The 21,264-nt window shown below is 42.9% G+C and overlaps 2 protein-coding genes across 3 annotated transcripts in view; one reads left to right on the top strand and one right to left on the bottom strand.

Moving 5' to 3' along the window:
• Positions 1-1,449, top strand: part of DRD4 (dopamine receptor D4) — a 37,058-nt gene extending 35,609 nt beyond the window's left edge. Inside the window, exon 4 of the mRNA XM_069739106.1 lies at positions 333-1,449. Coding sequence (XP_069595207.1) covers positions 333-535 — 203 coding nt within the window. The 3' untranslated portion in view covers positions 536-1,449. The remainder of the gene's footprint in view (positions 1-332) is intronic.
• A 3,495-nt stretch (positions 1,450-4,944) lies between these two features.
• Positions 4,945-21,264, bottom strand: part of DEAF1 (DEAF1 transcription factor) — a 51,052-nt gene continuing 34,732 nt past the window's right edge. Inside the window, exons 9-12 of one of the 2 annotated variants that reach the window (XM_069740408.1) lie at positions 15,791-16,005; positions 10,489-10,551; positions 8,211-8,297; positions 4,945-6,194 (exon numbers count right to left, since the gene is read on the bottom strand). In XM_069740408.1, the coding sequence (XP_069596509.1) occupies positions 6,102-6,194; positions 8,211-8,297; positions 10,489-10,551; positions 15,791-16,005 (458 nt within the window). In that variant the 3' untranslated portion in view covers positions 4,945-6,101. Of the gene's footprint in view, positions 6,195-8,210; positions 8,301-10,488; positions 10,552-15,790; positions 16,006-21,264 lie in introns of both variants that reach the window. The other variant, XM_069740407.1, reaches the window with a different exon arrangement.

Consider the following 21,264-nt stretch of genomic DNA (forward strand, 5'->3'; position numbering starts at 1 on the left):
GAAGTTCTATGACATTCCGCAATATTAGGTGGATCTCACCATAAGGTCGCGTTCACACATTCAGTATGTGGTCAGTATTTTACATCAGTATTTCCAAGGCAAAATCAGGAGTGGAACAATCAAAGGGGAAAGCTGTAATAGAAACCAGTCACCACTTCTGTATTTATCACCCACTCCTGGTTTTGGCTTACAAATACTGATGTAAAATACTGACCAAATACTGAATAAGTGAATGTGATCTACTACTCAGTATCACCTAATTTGGACATAAGTCAATTGTTCTTCCATCTTCATCCTTTCCATTAATTCTGCTGTATTTCCCCTCATTTTAGGCACATTTCTCTTCTGCTGGACGCCGTTCTTTGTGGTGCACATCACCCGAGCTCTGTGCGAGTCTTGTTACATGCCGGCACCCCTCTTCAGCACCGTCACGTGGCTGGGATACGTCAACAGCGCCCTAAACCCGGTCATCTATACCATATTCAACACAGAGTTTAGGAACTATTTTCGCAAAGTCCTTCGACTGTGCTGCTGATCCATGGAGAGATGTTAGTACAAAGCCAACGTGTCCTCCTAGCTAAAGGAACTAGTTGCTTTGAACTTTACGTGCGGACTATAAGTCATGGTTCTTTTCAAGCTTTTCAATCAATTAACGTTGGGCTGAGACAAATGGGCATGACGGAATATGGAAAAAAGTCAATGTTGTCTCACTGATTTAGCCATTTCGGATCTGGAGATGTTCTTGGTTGATTTAACATGAAGGGCAATATGGCGCTCAGTAGAGATGTTGGAGAAGAAGCAAACAGTTGAAAGGGGTGATCATATCATGGGGATCAAGTCTCTCCAGAAGTCATCCAAATGGAGTCATGTGATGGGTAAAACAATCCAAGTTTTAAAATGAGCTTTCCTTAGGAGAACTTATGGACTAAGTTGCTTTCTCTACAGACATGGACCCTTTCTGCTGTGCAGAACCAGGGAGAAGACCCGTTTGTCCACAACTTGATTAATCACTTTATGGGGGTCCTGGAAAATTTGATTTGTGGTCTAACTAAGGAATGTAAGGTTGTAAACCAATATCCAATAACCCGGGAGAAGACCGATTTTATATAGATCAATAAACCGATTATTTGATATAAAGATGCCGGTTTCATACGTGAGAACAAATAAAATAGTAATGTGCAATGTGTCAGCCGGTCACAGGACAGCGATCATGATCTCCAGTGTGATTTATAGATGAAAGAGAACATGGCCACTGCCCTTCTCATTAATGTATGGAAAATTCTATTGCTTCTGGTTAATGAGCCATATAATTGTCTTTTTCTTGGGTAATCTATGGTACATACATTTTTCTTGCATCTGTCATAAGTAATATAGGAAGTATATACCCATCTAGGTGTCAAACACTAAAGGCACGTTTATCCAGTTAGGCACCAATAATACCCAACATGCAAAATAAAAAAAATAAAGAAATATATATAAATCAGAACCTTTTCTTGAGTGGTTGTGGTCATTATTTAAAAAAAAAGGAGAAAAAAAGAGTTTCAGTGAATGTATCATCAGAAAATGACCCACTGTTTTAATTAGGGTTTTGTGCGATTTTTTTAAAATTTATTTTAATATATATTTCATAATAACACTTCCTGTTCTTTACAAAATAATTTGTACAAGTCTCATTACCGTCACAGACAGGATTACAATGACAGGGAACATCTCTATTGACAAGTGATAACAGGATCCACCAATCACAATAGGTGATGTCACAGCCGACCTCTTCCCTTCATAATGACCTTTGCACATGCTCATTAGGTGCTAGGATCGGAGTTAGTCTAGTGCTGCTAATGTACATGTATATTATACAATAACCACTGTGTCAATTATGAAAATTGCAAGATTTTTATTTAGTTTTTTTTTTTTTATTACAGTTCATGATCAAAAATTTGCCAGCCATGCATTTAAAGAGAACCTGTCGTCAGATTTTTGCTATGTAATCCGAGAGCAGCATGATGTAGGGGCAGAGAGCCTGATTACAGCAATGTGCCACTTACTAAGCTGTGTTGCTGTTGATTAAATAAAATTAGTGTTTTATAAGCAGATTATCACTACAGGACTAGGTGTCTAGTGGTGCCTTAATCAACTGCTGTGTATAACTCCGCCCCCACCACTGATTGGCAGATTTTTGCTTATGCAGTGTCCACAGAAAGCAGATAATCAGTCTTGTGGGCGGGGTTATATAGAGCTCATCATTGACAGCTAAATCTGTAGCAGGGAAAACTGTGATTGTATCACAACTGCTGCACAAAGTAAACTAAGTGACACATCACTGGTATCAGGGTCTCTGCCCCTACAACGTGCCGCTGACAGATGAGGTAGCGCATACCTGGTGACAGATTCCTTTTAACATAGAAACCAATTTTAATCAGGTCATTTTCTCTATATTCTCATGGCACATTCTCTTTAAGGAGTTTGTCAGCGCTTCTCTCTCGCCATGACACTAATTACAGCACTTGGGTAGGGGTGCGAAACACATTTGTGAACGTGGATATGGAACAAGGTCTAATTTCACAGGAGAGTATGTCTTAGCAGTCATGCAAATGAACTCTAATGGGCTCAGTGGGCGGCCATTGGCCATGACAAGTGCTCAGTTTCTGTTCCTTAAAGCGTTCCACGCACCTCCCTCTTTGATTGACGGCTCCGGCGCAGTGCAGGAGAGGGTAACGTCAGAGGACACTGGCTGCCATTACTCATCAAAACAACAAAATGTGGAAAGAAACAAACAATGCAGGCGTGATGCAGAACGAAGGTTTATTGAAATTCTATAAAATACCTCCTCTCCGCAAATTCGCAATAATACATTCGGAAATGTGATCATCATTAATACTTTCATAAAGCGCACTGACACTCCGACTGACCCCCCGATCATCATGTAAACCAGCCGTCAAGGCAGAAAGACGACTCCACAGTGCATTATGGACAGATATAACACTGAGTGATTATAGATTTGTATAGTGGATCAATCAATAGATTTAAAGGGGTTGTCCAGGCCTGACATACTGATGATCTATCATAATATAGATCATCAATATGAGATCCGTGATGGTGGTGGGTCTGACACTTGGGACCCTCACCAATCAGCTGAATTTCACTGTGGCTTAGTGGCTGCTGCTATAGGTGATAACTTGTTGATTGGTGGAGGTCCGATCACTGGAACCTGCACCGATTGGCAAAATATGCAGCTTTTATCCCCACTAGAATGGAGCTGCAGTGCACAAGTGCGATCTGTGCTTCATTCATTCGCTATGGGGCTGCTGAGTGCCACACTTGGCTTTTTCCAGCAGTCCCATGGCGAATGAATGGAGGCACAGTCGGGCGTTCGATCTTGTAGCGGGAATAAAAGTTCCCCAATCTCCTGATGGGTGTATGATGCTTACAAGTCATTTTTCTATTGATTGCACAGCTAGCTCCCGATCTAACGAGCATCGACACGGCCACGCTCCTCCAATGCTGCGGAAGCAAAGCTGACTCATAAAGCAGCAGCGGAGAGCACACAGCCTGGAGCAGCGGGGCAACAATGCCACTGGTCCTAACCATCAATCAAGCAGGAGTATACCGCCCCTCCCCCAGGAAAGCAAATAGCCTTCAGAGACACAGTATACATACATACACACTCATACATAAGCATCTCTCCTTTTTGGCACATATCTGAGACCTCTGGAGGCTCAATATGAGAGTATTCCGGGCATAGAGCCCACGCATAATGTGAACCTAGCTTGAATGATAGATGTACATGACACAAGATGCTTCAATGAAGATGGTATTTTGTTTAAGTGTCTTTAAGGACAACCTGTCAGCAAAAAAAAGGTATTTACCTACAGACATAGTGCTAATCAGAAGGTAAATACCATTAGAAATTGCAGCAGTCTATTAGGAAATGCGGCTACAGGGAGAAAATGAAATCTTATTCTCCCTGCGCTCGCTTCCAGTCATCAGGGCGGTACAGGGAGCAGATACAGTCACTGCTCAGATTGATTGACAGCCTGCTCTGCATAGACGCTGCACATAAACACTGCAGAGCAGACTGTCAATCAAGGTGCCGGGGAGTGATTTCAGCACGCTCACCGTGTATTAGACGGGGACTTTATCTGCTCCCTGCACTGATTACTGGCAGCGAGTGGGTGCAGGGAGAATATAATTACATTTTCTCACTTTAGTCGCTCTTCTATTTAGACTTCCAAATTAGTTTACACTGGTAAATTCCTGCAGATTACTGCTATCTTACGCTTTCATTGCTGTCAGGTTCCCTTTAAAGTACCATAAATAGCTAAATCCACTCAGATTCTCCTTCTTGTCCGACCAGTAGGTCCTCTCAGACATCTCATACATGTACAGCCCTTACTAGCACTTTCCATTACACAGTGTTTAAAGGGAATCTGTCACCCCCCCCCCCCAGGCGTTTGTAACTAAAAGAGCCAGCTTGTGCAGCACTAATGCTGCATTCTGACAAGGTGGCTCTTTTAGTTATGCTCCCTGCACACGCTGAAATAAACGCTTTTAAAATGTGCCCCCTCATACCGTGAAATCGTCCCGGGGCGGGTCTTTCTTCCCCTAATCAAGACGCAGCACAGCCGTCACTCCGGGCCTGTGCGTGCCGGGCGCTGCCTCCTCTTGCTTCATTAGCGTTCCCGGCGCCTGCGCCGAAAGTATTTTTCCGGGCATGCGCATTTGAGCTGCCCTTCGAACTTACAGTGCAGGCGCCGGGGACGTAAATGAAGCAAGAGGAGGCAGCGCCCGGGGCGCACAGGCCCGTAGTGACGGCCGTGCTGCATCTGATAAGGAAGGAAAGTCCCGCCCCGGGACCATTTCATGGTATGAGGGGGCAAATTTTATAAGCGTTTAGTTCAGCGTGTGCAGGGAGCATAACTAAAAGAGCCACCTTGTAAGAATGCAGCATTAAGTGCTGCACAAGGTGGCTCTTTAAGTTACAAATGCCTGAGGGGGTGACAGGTTCCCTTTAAGAAGAAAGTGATGACACCATCAGAACCCGGCATACGGGGAAGATCAGATCAGACCAGCATACAGGGAAGATCAGACCAGCATACAGAGGAGATCAGACCATCATATGGGGAAGATCAGACCGGAATACGGGGGAAGATCAGACCGGCATATGGAGGAGAAGATCAGACCGGCATACGGAGGAGATCAGACCAGCATACGGAGGAGATCAGAGCAGCATACAGAGGAGATCAGGATCAGACCGGCATACGGAGGAGATCAGACCGGCATACGGAGGAGATCAGAGCAGCATACAGAGGAGATCAGGATCAGACCGGCATACGGAGGAGATCAGACCGGCATATGGAGGAGGAGATCAGACCGGCATACGGAGGAGATCAGACCGGCATACGGAGGAGATCAGACCGGCATACGGAGGAGATCAGACCGGCATACGGAGGAGATCAGACCGGCATACGGAGGAGATCAGACCGGCATACGGAGGAGATCAGACCGGCATACGGAGAAAATCAGACCGGCATACGGAGGAGATCAGACCAGCATACGGAGATCAGACCGGCATATGGAGGAGATCAGACCGGCATACGGAGATCAGACCGGCATACGGAGGAGATCAGACCGGCATACGGAGATCAGACCGGCATACGGAAGAGATCAGGCGAGCATACGGAGGAGATCAGGCCGGCATAAGAAGGAGATCAGGCGAGCATAGGGAGGAGATCAGGCCGGCATAAGAAGGAGATCAGACCGGTATACGGAGGAGATCAGACCGGCATACGGAGGAGATCACACCGGCATACGGAGGAGATCACACCGGCATACGGAGGAGATCACACCGGCATACGGAGGAGATCAGGCCGGCATAAGAAGGAGATCAGACCGGCATACGGAGGAGATCACACCGGCATACGGAGGAGATCACACCGGCATACGGAGGAGATCACACCGGCATACAGAGGAGATCAGACCAGCATACGGAGGAGACCAGGCCGGCATACGGGAGCGATCAGGCCGGCATACGGAGGAGATCAGACCGGCATACAGAGGAGATCAGACCAGCATACAGAGATCAGACCGGCATACGGAGGAGATCAGACCGGCTCCTTCTCTGTAACATGAACTTCATCAGCATGGACTGTTAGGGTGGAGGCCTGGCCACAGAGGTGCTGGTGATCCTTCCAGTCCTATGAAAGAGTAAATCAATCACGTAAATGGAAAAAGCACCTGTGCTATAACCTATAGCTATAGGATTGCAAGAAAATTACACGTCTATAAATGACAAAATGTCAGAACATGTAGGGTCACAGCCCCAACAATGATTGGACAATGTCATATCATGTAGGGTCACAGCCCCAACAATGATTGGACAATGTCATATCATGTAGGGTCACAGCCCCAACAATGATTGGACAATGTCATATCATGTAGGGTCACAGCCCCAACAATGATTGGACAACGTTAGAACATGTAGGGTCACAGACCCAACAATGACTGGACAATGTCAGATCATGTAGGGTCACAGCCCCAACAATGATTGGACAATGTCAGATCATGTAGGGTCACAGCCCCAACAATGATTGGACAATGTCAGATCATGTAGGGTCACAGACCTAACAATGATTGGACAATGTCAGAACATGTAGGGTCACAGCCCCAACAATGACTGGACAATGTCAGAACATGTAGGGTCACAGACCCAACAATGACTGGACAATGTCAGAACATGTAGGGTCACAGCCCCAACAATGACTGGACAATGTCAGAACACAGAGGGTCACAGCCCCAACAATGACTGGACAATGTCAGAACATGTAGGGTCACAGACCCAACAATGACTGGACAATGTCAGAACATGTAGGGTCACAGACCTAACAATGATTGGACAATGTCAGAACATGTAGGGTCACAGCCCCAACAATGACTGGACAATGTCAGAACATGTAGGGTCACAGACCCAACAATGACTGGACAATGTCAGAACATGTAGGGTCACAGCCCCAACAATGACTGGACAATGTCAGAACATGTAGGGTCACAGCCCCAACAATGATTGGATAATGTCAGAACATGTAGGGTCACAGCCCCAACAATGATTGGATAATGTCAGAACATGTAGGGTCAGAGCCACAACTGGTGACAATAAGTTGTTAAATTTATTCATGTTTCAAGGAAGAACAACAGAGGAATACTATAACACGAAGATGGAAAAAAAGATTTTCCAGGATTCTTTTATTATAGGAAGAACTATTGGTTACTGTAACAGACGTGTTAGAGGCGATCACAGGTCCTATTTAAGGAAAAGTATCATGTTTTAGTAAAAAATGAAAATAAAATGGTGTGCACATGGTAAAATCATGCAGGGGCGTGACAATTCATGACGATCTGAGGCATTCTGGTCTGGCACACGTCACACTTCAGACGCTTCATGAATCAGGAGTTTAGGTGACTGTGGCTACTTTATGCTCAGCTTAAATGAAGGGGATGCAGTGCTAGCAGGGGCAGTGACCACATAAAGAGGGCCTCTCACAAGGTCAAATGAGTCCAGTTTGTGCTTATCTTATTTCCTCTGCTCCCATGAATATTCTTTTTTTTGTATCTGCCATAAATTTCCAGATCTATGGACCTTTTTATTTAGTGCTAATATTTATACTCTTTACCACAGGAGGTGTGACTCGCAGGGTGATTACATAGAACAGCCTAAATTCACGCCCCTGAGGATCCTGTGAGCCACTCCCTGTTTGTAAAGACCATAAAAACTAGCCCTAAATAAAAAAGGTCCATCTCTCTGGAACCGTACGGTGGACGTAAAAGAAACGAAAAACGTAATACTTAGGAAAGCAGCACAAAAAGAATAGGAGAAAAAACTGGCCACTTTGGACCTGGTGACAGGTTCTCTTTAACATAGCTGATCAGCAAGGGTTGGACCCACATCAATCTAGTAGTGATCTTCTAGCTATCTTGCATCCATTTAAAAAAAAAAATTGAAAATTCTCATTAGTCTACAGGTCTCACATATGTCCTTGCCTCATGAAGGGGGCATCACGACACCTTGTTCTTTTTGGGCTGTACACTATTAGCACATTATGCACTTTTCTCATCAGTCGGGCTCTTATGGGACTGTTCAGATGCGGTCTGGGCAAAACACATCTCAGCTGGTCCAGTGAAAAGGCTCTTACAGACATACTTGAGAAACTTCTTACCTTACGCTGGCAGAAGATGGAGCAGTAATTGACTTTGTGGCAGCCGGTGCATTCATTAAGAGCTTCTCTGCCGCAATTTACACAGGACTGCTGAACACAGAGGAGAGTAGTGTTAGAAACTTAGTGTCACCTGCTTAGAAGAATGAATTCAGTAGCATTGTAAGAGCAGGTCATAAAATATATTGGAATACATGTGTAATCCAGCTAATAAAGTCAGTGATCATAAAGTGCGGTGCATTAAGTATCATTAAAACCTACCCTAGTTTCCCGTATGGTTCTTCTGTAATGACCAGCTTTAGCTTAGAAGTACGATCAAGTTGTGATCTTGAGAAACCAAATGTTTCCCCTAATTAAGTCAATCACAAGGGCAACAAGAAATTAAGCACAAATTCCTAAGGGTGAAACCAGAATGAGCATCTAAACGTACATTCACAAACCAAGCCCCACCATTGTGGCTACTGGCCGCTATGGGGCTAAAGAGGACAACCATTGGACACCGAAGGTCGGCACATTTTATCAATGAGTGTTGAGCTGTGCCACCTGGTTTCATCCTGAAAAAAATGCACATTTTGGAAACAAAAGTGACCGAAAATATCAAAAAATCTGTTTCGCCTACATATTTCACTACTGCATTATCCCAGCTGTGAAATATAACATCATAAAAATGCACTTGGGATAAAACATCAACTTGATGTAAGGACATAATGCAAGAAAATTGAATTTTTAGATATCACGAGTTGTCACTTTACTGCATCTCTGTACTGTTCAGTAGTGCATGTGAAGCCTTTTGGAACTAGTCAGATACTTCACACATCAATGGAAATGTAACAAATTTGAGAGCAAAAAAAAAATAAAATATAGGACTTGGCATGTTCCAGAAGAAGAAACATTAAAAACTTTACACTCCTCCCGTCAGAGGCCTCTCACCCACTCAAACCAGTTTTCCTGTCCTGTTTTGCACTGATGAGTGGTAAACACCCCGAAACACGTTTTGGCAAATGGAGTTTCTGATTTGGTTTCTTATCCTAAGTCACATGACGTGGTCCTTTAGTCAGCCGATACTGACTTCTAGGATTTCTACTTCCAATATTGGCTTTTGCTAGTGGAGTTTTGTGTTGACACACTTTACAAAGTACTATTAACCCTTTTAAATTGCACTTCCAATGAGATACTAGGCTTCCTACACTGGCAAAGTTACTCCTGTGGAGGTGCAGTGGGTGTAAAAAAAAATTAAGAGATAAGAATGAGCCTCTAACTCGACACTAAGACACACAAAGACTTTGTCCCAACCTGTTTAATCCATTTTTTACAAAATATTATTTATTATATATTATTACATTATTTGGGAAGGTGGTCAAACTTGCTCATTCAAATCAATGGGTCCAGGAAACAAACAGCACATGGACACTATCCATGTGTCCTTGAGTGTTGTCCATATATAAGTGTTTAATGGGAATTTTTTTTTTGCATATGAGAAAAAGGGATGCGGCACTGATGGTAAAATTGGACGAAAATTGGATCCACCACACGGATGAATGAAAAATAGAGATTTTTTTTCTGAACGTCTGAATGAGGCCTACGTCTTGTTAGACTTTTATACTGATGGAAACAAGTGCGGTATACAATACCGAGTGCTGATGACAGGTTTCTACTTATCTCATTATTTTTGTTTTTTATTATTTATCCGTGAATCGATGCCGTTTGTGTGTGGAAGAGAAACAATTAAGGAACAGGAAAGAAATATCCCAGAAGATGATAATTATCCTAGAAAGATGAGAATAACACCTCCGCTTGACGCTATTAAAAAACCACGAAGAAGAAATGCAACAGGAAGCATTCATTGCAAAGAATCCCGCAGCATGAAGACATTGAGGAACATGAGGGGATGAGCAGACACGTAACATCAGGGAGGAGGAGAGAGTGTGAAGAAGAGGAAATAAAACTCCCTAAAATAGTGGGAGGTAATGAGATGCAGAGAGAGCGCGAGAGGAGGGAGGTGCGACTCTCCGGTGACGGTACATTCATAAATCCGTCACACTTCCAGTGCTTTGTGCTGCCTCTACCTACATTATATATATAGGACACATGACCTCTAAAGATAGACCCGAGCATTAATATTCAAAAACGTGCGTAATTCTTCAGGAGCGCCACAATTATCACAAGTATAGGTCAGGCAGATATGACAATATGGAACCCAAGGGTCCTGTGAAGAATCACACGTCAGATTGTAATAGTGCACTGCAGAAAAGACTCGAAATCTAAGGGCGCGAGGGCTTACCCGAAGTAAAATCTCGTGTTTGCCATCCATGTCCTCTGTCTGTTGGAAAAGATGATTGGAGAACTGCCGGAAAAGAGAAGGTTAATAAGACAAATCTGATGACACCAAGGTTTAATCTCTTCCCACCATTTTTTCGCCCCAGTCTTTTTTCTTTTTTTTAATTTATTTTATTCTTTTTTTTGCAGGACGAGTTGTAGTTTGAGATGACACCATTCACTTATTATCTACTGAGAGTAAAAAAAAAATGGAATGGTGAATAAAAAAATACATAAATCTGGAACTGTAGTTTGAGTTTTATTTTTACAGCTTCAATGTGTTATAATAAAAAAAACACCTGGTAGCTTCATTCTGCGGGTCAGTATGACCCCAAATTCATATACCGTAGTTTTTTTAATGAATAATCGCTTTTAAAAACTGAAAAAGCACAGTTTATTTTTCAGTTGATTAAGTTATGCAATAGCTTGTTTTTTGGAGAGTTTCATATACCTTTTTGATCTCTTTTTAGCCTTTTTTTTGTTGGGGGGGGGGATGCAATTCTGGTTTTAATGTTTTGGTTTTTCTCGACATTGACCACACGTTACAAATGATGGTATATTTTTAAAGTTCTCAGTTTCAGCTGCGATCAATTAAAAGGGGTTGTCCAGGACTATTTTTTTCTTTACTATTTGCCAAGAACTAGCAGGCAAGTAATTGCTAACTACCTGCCTGTTGTGCCCGGTGCCAATCTCAGATGGCACAGAGAGGTCACAGACCACTCCTACCGGCAATTAATCAGGTTCCGCTGGTGTCACGTCGACAGAGCAGCAGTTTCTCTTACACTCTGCTCAGTTGATGGGGTGTGACTGCTGACGTCATGCTGATTGACTGCTTGCTTCCTGCTACGTAACAGTGGGGAGCCAGCTGTCAATCAGCATGACATCAGCAGTCACGTCCCATCAACAGAGCAGCCCAAAAGAAGAAAAAAAATAGCCCTGTACAAAACCTTTCATCACAGGTACAAATGAAACAAATGAGACCCCTATTGATTGCTAAAAATGAAGGGTCCAAAGAGCTCAATTAAGCACTAAGCCCCTTCTGCCATGTTTGGCTCTTTTCATTAACTCAAGACAGTTTAATTGTAGTCTATGGCACCAATTCATCATAGTTTTCTGGATTTTTCCTCTTTTTTTTAGTTTCTTTTGTGTTTATTTGCTCCGTGCCACTTTTTAAGTAGTCTTTCCTTTTTAAGTCTTTTTTTTTTTCTAAATACCTTTTAGACAGTCATGAAAAGTGACTTTTACCAAATGTCTCTTTTTTTTTTTACTGAAACAAATGTGCAAAAGCGCAATAGGGTCTTATCCAAGTAAATAAGGTTGATCCCAATAGTAATCTGCTCACCTACTAGGGTTGTGTGTGACAAAACCACTATTGTTGAATAGTTGTCAGCAGCTGCACCATCCACAGAGGGGTATACAATGTATAAAAAGTTTTCAACAGCAGAAAAAAAAAGGCAGCAACACTTACCTGCCCAGATCTTGGAACAAATGCACTATAAAAAGCCAGGAATCGTGGACTTCAAGTGCGTCGCTGATTCACCAACGGATCCGAAGACAAATATAATTTGAAGTGGTTTAATGTCAACGCGTTTCAGAGTCAAATCCTCCTTCCGTTGCAGACTTTTAATACATGTGATCCTTTTTCTACCCACCACCTTGGTTTTGGTGCCCTTGTTTGAATTTTTTATGCATTTAAACCGCATGTATGTAACTTTGCCACTTTCACATGTGGTTGTCCTGAGGAAGGAGGCGGATTTGACTCTGAAACGCGTGGACATTAAACCACTTCAAATGATATTTAGTTTTACAAAAGGAGTCCAACAAATGTTTTAGATAAAGGCACTTCTACTTATTATAATTTTCACCTTTTCGATCCAATAAGGGTCGAATACAGAAGAGATCCTCTTAAAAAAATTATTTTATTTAGACAAATTTAAAACCATACAAAAAGCAAGAATATGTCACCGTAAGGGATACCGCCAGGAACAAGACAATTTTCAGAAAGAAGCTGGCGGCGAAACGCGCGTCGGGGTGAGGGGATGCTGCTGTATGGACCCGGAACGGTAAAGATAAACAGAGCCCACAGTTACAGGTACTTATGCACAGCACTTTTTTGCACGGCACTTTATGCATGACTAGATTTACCACGATTTAGCCGTATTGGAAGGTACATTATGGTAACAGAAGTTACCGGATAGACTGACTCATACATCATACAGCAGGAGATTTTTTGCCCAGCTTTTTGTATGGTTAATCTATGTGAAGTTTTTGTATTTAACATATAATATTGACATAGTTATAAGGCCAAGGGCTAATTAGTGAACAACTATTATTGAGTAATGATAACTACTACAGCTATCATTGTACCATCAAATTATGTTGTGTGCATAAAATACAATAAGAATCATTTGTGGATAAACTAATATATACCTGTATTGGGACATATACCTGTATATAGCCGTATGTTGTATCTGGCACCTGTTGGACCAATTACCAACTGTTTAGAGCATGATTAGATAACACTTGACATGAAAAAATTAGTAATTATTGGTATAGCTCTGATATAGTGGTATTGGTGCTGTATTTTGACATAAACGGTGTTACTCGATGCATTTTTGTGGTCATACTTTCTGAAAATTGTTTGGTTCCTGGCGGTATCCCTTACTGTGACATATTCTTGCTTTTTGTATGGTTTTAAGTTTGTCTAAATAAAATAATTTTTTTAAAAAGGATCTCTTCTGTATTTGACCCTCATTGGATCGAAAAGGTGAAAATTCAAATTATATTTGTCTTTGGATCCATTTGTGAATCAACAGCGCACTTGAAGTCCATGATCCATGGCTTTCCAATAGTGATGAGTGAACGTGCTGAGATAAGGTGTTATCCTTCCATGCTCGGGTGCTAACCGAGTGACTTCGGTGTGCTCGAAAAATATGTTTGAGCCCCCGCGGCTGCATGTCTCACGGCTGATCGACAACCACAACACATGCAGAGATTGTTTGTTAGGTAATCCCTGCATGGGTTGCTGCTGTCGAACAGCCACGACACATGCAGCCGCGGGGACTCAAACATATTTTTCAAGTACGCCAAAGTCACTCGGTTAGCACCAGAGCATGCTCAGATAACACCTTATCTCAGCACGTTCACTCATCACTACTTTCTATACATTCTTTTTTTTTTTTTAGGTAAATCTCACTCCAGTCCCTGCTTGGAGTAAGGTTTCTGGAACAGTCTTTCAATTTGGAACATTTTTGCGACTTTACAAAACACTTGCAATTTTTGGGGCAGAAAAGTCACCCACATAAAAAGAAAAGACAAAAATAAAGAGCATTTTTCATCTTGTGACCAATTCATGAGCCATTTAAAAAAAAGAAAAAAAATTGTAAAATAAAACAATAGTGAATGCCAAAAGACAAAAATAAATAGCAAATGATGAATCGGGCCCTATAGGCTTTGTCTTAGGCTGCATTCACACGTCCGTGCATGGTGGGCCGTGGCATTGGGACTAGATTGGAAGTCAGCAAACTACGTAATATCAGACACCTAATACTGGCTAAGTGAGGGAAGCTCAGGTCCTGGAAGAAGACTGCATGGGAAACAATCTCTTCAACCACAAAGGACTTAAAGCAGGTTTCAGCCGCAAACGGACCTGTCTGTCCCATAAGAAGATTACAGATTTAATTACAGATCATCTAGCTGACCTGTGTCATAGGCATGGTGAGGGCTGGCCGGTAATGTCACCATGCACACTCTTCTGGAGAGGGTTACAACCTCGGCCTCATGCTGACATTTAGAGAAAAAAAAAAACAGAACATAAGCCCAAGCTCTACTTTTTTATTTCTTTTATTGATTTTTTTTGCCAGTTGACGGAGTATTTTGGTTTCAGAAAAAGAAAGAAAAAAAAGTTTTTGTTTTTTTTTGCTTTTTCAAAACTTTTGCTCTCTATATCGGTGTCTCAGTTTGTTTGTTTTTTCAAGATCTTGGATTGCGTTCATTGAATAGAGCCTTCATTATTAACTTCCGATAGATCAGTGCCGATCATGTGATGGACCTGCAGGGATCTTCATGGTACTTCAGCAAGTTGTGCCCACCACATGAGCGAAGTCATCAATGGATTACCGCATCCAAAGCAGTAATATATTGAAACAGAACGTTTATTTGAAAATCGACTAACTGTTAAAAAAAATAAAATAAAATAGGATTTAAATGCTAAAACTAGAGTACTCTTTTAAAGTGGCCCTGTGACCAGTGTTTGGTCTTATTTTTTTTCCTGCTGCTCCTCTGAATTTTTTTTTTGAAATCCGCCATATGGTTTTAGAGATATGGGCCTTTCTATTGAGTGCTAATACTTATGGTCTTTAATAAGGGGGCGTGGCTCACCAGATCCTCTGGGGCGTGTCCTTAAGCTGCTCTGCATAGTTATCCTGTGAGCCACGCCCTCTTGGAAAAGACCATAAACATAAGTGCTAAATAAAAAGGCCCGTATCTCTGGAACCATATAGCGGATTAAAAAACATAAACCATGGAATACTCAGGGGAGCAGCAGGAATAAAATAATTGCCAACACTGGATTCTATTGACTTGGTGTTCTGAAGGATAGGACTATGCTGGTGCATAGTTGTTTCAGTAACCGGACCACCGAGGTTATCAAACCCTATAACATTTTTCTTGTTGTTTTTACAAACAGTTTCCAATAGTCTAAAACAATAAAAGGAGCTATACTTTACCAAGCCTCTTCTACACTGACTTCACTGATCGCCGATGTCGCCTAGCTAATGCGATGCATCGCGTAACCACCATAGTACTGACCACATCAGATTTGAAAGCATCACTGCTACAGTCAGTGATTGGCTGCTGTGGTCACATGTCATCGTTGGAAGTCCCGTAAACTGGGATTGGCGACCAGGGAAGCACGAAGAAGGTAAGGGACTAGTAAGGCGAGTATTACTCCTTTCATTACACCATTGTAAAGTATTTTTGAATGTAAGTGGCCAGTGCATCTAAAAAAAAAACACAAAATGAAGCAACTTTATAATAGCCCTGATTGAAAATATTTTGCATCTATATCTCCTAAGACTTGTGTCTCCATGGTTACAGACTACAAACACTGTGTGTAGTCAGGTCTTGGCACCATGCGTAACTCCCCTGACAATCTGGTCTACTTCCACTTCACTCACCACAGAACTGTCTTCACAGGTGGCGAAAAAAAGTTCAGTTCAGATAACATTGGGGTTGTCTTCACATGGAAATCCTAACTCCTGTCCTACCTCCTTCCTCTCCGCGTTGGCGACGGCCTCATTTTTCGACTGCTCCACATAGGCTTTTAATTGCTGTGCGGTACTGAGCAAAGAATTCACCATCTCTTCCAGATACAGCCAAGGTCTCTGCTGCTCAGATACCTCCAACCCGTTCACCACGCTGGATGAAGCCTCCTTTGTGGGAGTGCTGGGTGCTAGCGCCAATGCTGGGAGTGAGGACAATACTGCAGGGAAACGACAGACAATGAGCACAATGTGGACTCTGCAGTGGTTTAACATGGCAGAATGTACGCCACCAATACTGATCATAGTATTGCAAAAATTGATTGGATTTGCCGCAAGCCATCTGTACCTGAAAATAGGAAACGTAAAGCTCTTTTTGATTATTTACATTTGTTCCCTTTGCTGCACTTTTTTGCAATTCTTTCCAGTTCATTAACGAGAAGTGGCTTTCATTGCCCGCCATGTTACTGCCTTTGTTTCTACAAACTTTCTAGCTCATATTGCTCCCGCCATTCCTCTTTCATGTTCACCTGTGGTCACATTGCTATCACAGAAGTCGCCTAATTACGTCATTGCTATTGCTGCTGTGATCTCAGGACTTTATAAGCAAATTTCCTGTGTAGACACTTGACGTTCCCTGTTAGGTTAAAATATTAAAGGAGTTTTCTAAGTATTTGAAAAAAAGCTGAAAAAATGCTCTAGAATTGGGGGCCCATGGGCTTCAAGTGGCAAAATTTGAAGGTCATGAGCCCCAATGCAAAAGCTCAAACCGGGCTCGTTGTGCTCTGCTACATAGCCCCAGTGTGCTTCTTGATATACCCAACTCTGCTACATCGTTGTGCTCTGCTACATAGCCCCAGTGTGCTTCTTGATATACCCAACTCTGTTACATTGTTGTGCTCTGCTACATAGCCCCAGTGTACTTCTTGATATACCCAACTCTGCTACATCGTTGTGCTCTGCTACATAGCCCCAGGGTACCTGCTGACATACTCAATTTAGATACCTAGGACTTCTCCAACCCTCTTGCTCCACTTGGCTCTGCTACTGCTCTACCTGTCCAGTTGCCATCCAGCCTCTAGTCTCCCTAGTTCCAGCTCGACCACCCTGCCGTGCCCACGTCATCAGTCCGTGCTGCGTTAAAACTGCTCTTCTGGACAAAGGGTTTAGAAGATCCTCCTTACCAGGGTGAATCAAAACAGGATGCCAACAATGATGTGCCATGCCAGCTCAGGAACACGTCAGGCAAACAGATCTCAGCAGTTATATCCCATACTTCTGGCGTCACCATCGTTGACTGCCAGTAAACAATTAATGGGGGTGCTTGTTATGAACTGGTGGTTTAGGAGCAACATGGGACGAGCTCTGAAAGAGGTGGTACCTGTACTGACCGCAGTCCCTAAGCTCAACACAACACTAGAAGTAGCCGTGGAATGCTCCTGTCACTCCCTAGGCACCTCGTCACAGCCTGAGAACTAACTACCCCTAAAGATAGAAACAGGAAAACTATCTTGCCTCAGAGAAAATCCCCAAAGGATAGATAGGCCCCCCACAAGTAATGACTGTGAGTGGAGATGGAAAAGACATACGTAGAATGAAACCAGGATGTAGCACAGGAGGCCAGTCTAGCTAGATAGATAGGACAGGACGGAATACTGTGCGGTCAGTATTAAAAACTACAAAATTCCACTCAGACTTTACAAAAATCTCCACACCTGACAAAAGGTGTGGAGGGTAAATCTGCTTCCCAGAGCTTCCAGCTTAACTGAATTAATCCATACTGACAAGCTGGACAAAACATAGAATGCACAGAACGAATAAGTCCACAACATGTGGACAGAAAAGAGCAAAGAGAGGACTTATCTTTGCTGAACTGGTCAGGATATCAGGGAAATCCAAGAGAGATGTGAATCCAACCAGGAACCATAGACAAGTGGCACTGCTGAAGGAAAGAGCCAGGCATAAATAGCCGAGCAGAAAGACAATCAGTGGAAGCAGCTGCAGACTGCTAAATCCAAGGAGCAGCCATTCCACTTAAAACCACCGGAGGGAGCCCAAGAGCAGAACTCACAAAAGTGCCACTTACAACCACCGGAGGGAGCCCAAGAGCGGAATTCACAACAGGTGCTGATCTGAATCCAACAAGCAGTGAGTACTGGTAGTTCTTGTCTGCTCCTGTGGACAACCCGTCCAATAGTATTTTTGCTATCTCTGTCTGTAGTGAGCACCGGCAGGGAGGAAGTAAAGGACTGACGAGTCTCTAACTCTGCCATATATTAAAATGAATGGAGTGAAGGCAATAATCACGTAGAGCACTTTTATGGAATTCTAGAATAGAACCTTGAATTTCCATCACTGCTTTATATGTTACAATGGCACCGATTATATTTCGAGTAACACAGATGGTGCTATCCAATTAGCTGGGAAAAACGACAGATACTGAGAACCTGTACAAATCAAAAAATCTCCGATGTCGCTTAGGTGATTGTTTTCTTCACGCCCAAGTTATATTGCTAACATGCTGGCATTGCATCATGTTCGTTAGCAGCATACGCTCACAACACTGCATAAATAAGCAACTTTTTTATATATCCACAATCTTGATATTACTTTTTTTTGCATTCCCGAAGCGTAAACAGCGTTTGATCTACAAAATTAAAACATGTAACCAGTCTGAGAGGTTAGGAAACAAGTATTCTCCGTCACCGATACTTTTTATAGACTTAAGGGAAGAAAAAGTCGTTGAAGAAAAAGCAAGATCAGCCGAGGTGACGGAGAGGAAAACTTTTTTTCCAGCTGTGTTTCTCCGATATGTTTGATGCCAATTTGCACCTCTGGATTGTACAGCTCCGAGCGCTGCGGAGTATTTATAGCACGGTGAAGTCTCACATCCAAGGTTATGTGCTGCCACCGGCTTTTCAGTTAATGGAAATAGAAGAGAATAGAGACAATATACAAGAAAAACTCAAGACAGAAACATCACATGGCTGACGACTTTCCCTTCCAATACTGGGTTGAGACCAGACATGAGCGGATCAATTTGCGGGACTCCGGTCCAGGTCAGCGGTACCTGGCGGCTAGAAGGGAGGCTCGCGTGTCTCTTACCTTCCGGCGTCCCCAGCGCGACATTTGAATGTCAGGGCTGGTGCAACGCCATCTGTACAACGTGACATCGCATCAGCCCTGGCTAATCAAAAGCCGCATCAGGGACACTAAAAGGTAAAAGATTTGCGAGCCTCCCTTCTAGCCGCCAGGTACCACTGACCTAGACCGGAGTCCCGCGAATCAATCTGCTCCTCTCTAGTTGAGACCTTACTGTAGCATCTCCGATTCCAAGGTGGCAATGAATGAGGGCACAATAATGTCCACATTTTACCACTTTACTCAAGTCACATGGAGGCTTATATGCCTAGAGGGGGCTGAGCCTTACCGATCACCCACAAAAACAGCAGAGACATAAAGAAAACCGCTAATAATTTTGCCTGGTGGCGTGAACCGGCCTGGGGTTGTGGCTGAACCCAGGCCGGTGAGCCCATGTGGGGCATTCAGCCAGTGCACAAATTGCCTGTATCAACGCTGCTTATCTGCTGTGGATCAACCCTCCATAAGCGCTGTCCCCAAATCTTTGTATTAACCGCTTTTGGGTTAAGTTCTGTGCTGCAGATTAATACCACAGAGGCCGCGTCCTACTTTACAGCAAATGACCTTGACATTTCCCTGCCTGATTCTCCCATTCACCCTGTGTCAGAAGATCATATGAAATGTAAATTTATTGAATCAATGATTCTAGCCACAATGCCATATTGGCATCAACATTGAGCAGTGTGCAATAATTAAGTTTAAGATTATGTTCACACTTAGGTTTTCTGAAGAGTTTTTTTTGTGGTTGGATACTCACTAAAATCCTCCTCAAAAACTTTTGGCAAAATCTTCCAATTCAATTATATGGGAAATCCACTTTATTGTTCTGCCTGATTAAGAAGAACGCTTCAGGTAAAAAAAAAAGTGCACATAGCCTCGTAAATAAAAAAACTCTTCTAAAAAACTCCCCAAAACAACAGCATTTCCTGCCTGAAAAACTCAAAGAGTTTTTGAACACAAAAATTCAATGTGAACATATGTTTTCAAAGGCAAAGCAGCTTCAGGAAAAGGACGGCGGTCTTTTTCCTTGCTGACAGTTTTGCCATCATTCCTGCAACAGACAGTGGCATCTTTGCTCTACACTTTCATGTATACAGGTCCTGCTCAAAAAATTAGCATATAGTGTTAAATTTCATTATTTACCATAATGTAATGATTACAATTAATCTTTCATATATTATAGATTCATTATCCACCAACTGAAATTTGTCAGGTCTTTTATTGTTTTAATACTGATGATTTTGGCATACAACTCCTGATAACCCAAAAAACCTGTCTCAATAAATTAGCATATTTCACCCATCCAATCAAATAAAAGTGTTTTTTAATAACAAACAAAAAAACCAACAAATAATAATGTTCAGTTATGCACTCAATACTTGGTCGGGAATCCTTTGGCAGAAATGACTGCTTCAATGCGGCGTGGCATGGAGGCAATCAGCCTGTGACACTGCTGAGATGTTATGGAGGCCCAGGATGCTTCAATAGCGGCCTTAAGCTCATCCAGAGTGTTGGGTCTTGCGTCTCTCAACTTTCTCTTCACAATATCCCACAGATTCTCTATGGGGTTCAGGTCAGGAGAGTTGGCAGGCCAATTGAGCACAGTAATACCATGGTCAGTAAACCATTTACCAGTGGTTTTGGCACTGTGAGCAGGTGCCAGGTCGTGCTGAAAAATGAAATCTTCATCTCCATAAAGCATTTCAGCCGATGGAAGCATGAAGTGCTCCAAAATCTCCTGATAGCTAGCTGCATTGACCCTGCCCTTGATGAAACACAGTGGACCAACACCAGCAGCTGACATGGCACCCCACACCATCACTGACTGTGGGTACTTGACACTGGACTTCAGGCATTTTGGCATTTCCTTCTCCCCAGTCTTCCTCCAGACTCTGGCACCTTGATTTCCGAATGACATGCAAAATTTGCTTTCATCAGAAAAAAGTACTTGGGACCACTTAGCAACAGTCCAGTGCTGCTTCTCTGTAGCCCAGGTCAGGCGCCTCTGCCGCTGTTTATGGTTCAAAAGTGGCTTTACCTGGGGAATGCGGCACCTGTAGCCCATTTCCTGCACACGCCTGTGCACGGTGGCTCTGGATGTTTCCACACCAGACTCAGTCCACTGCTTCCTCAGGTTCCCCAAGGTCTGGAATCGGTCCTTCTCCACAATCTTCCTCAGGGTCCGGTCTCCTCTTCTCGTTGTACAGCGTTTTCTGCCACATTGTTTCCTTCCAACAGACTTACCATTGAGGTGCCTTGATACAGCACTCTGGGAACAGCCTATTTGTTGAGAAATTTCTTTCTGGGTCTTACCCTCTTGCTTGAGGGTGTCAATGATG

This window comes from Ranitomeya imitator, chromosome 9 (genome assembly GCF_032444005.1).
Source record: "Ranitomeya imitator isolate aRanImi1 chromosome 9, aRanImi1.pri, whole genome shotgun sequence".
NCBI classification, from domain to species: Eukaryota; Metazoa; Chordata; class Amphibia; order Anura; family Dendrobatidae; genus Ranitomeya; species Ranitomeya imitator.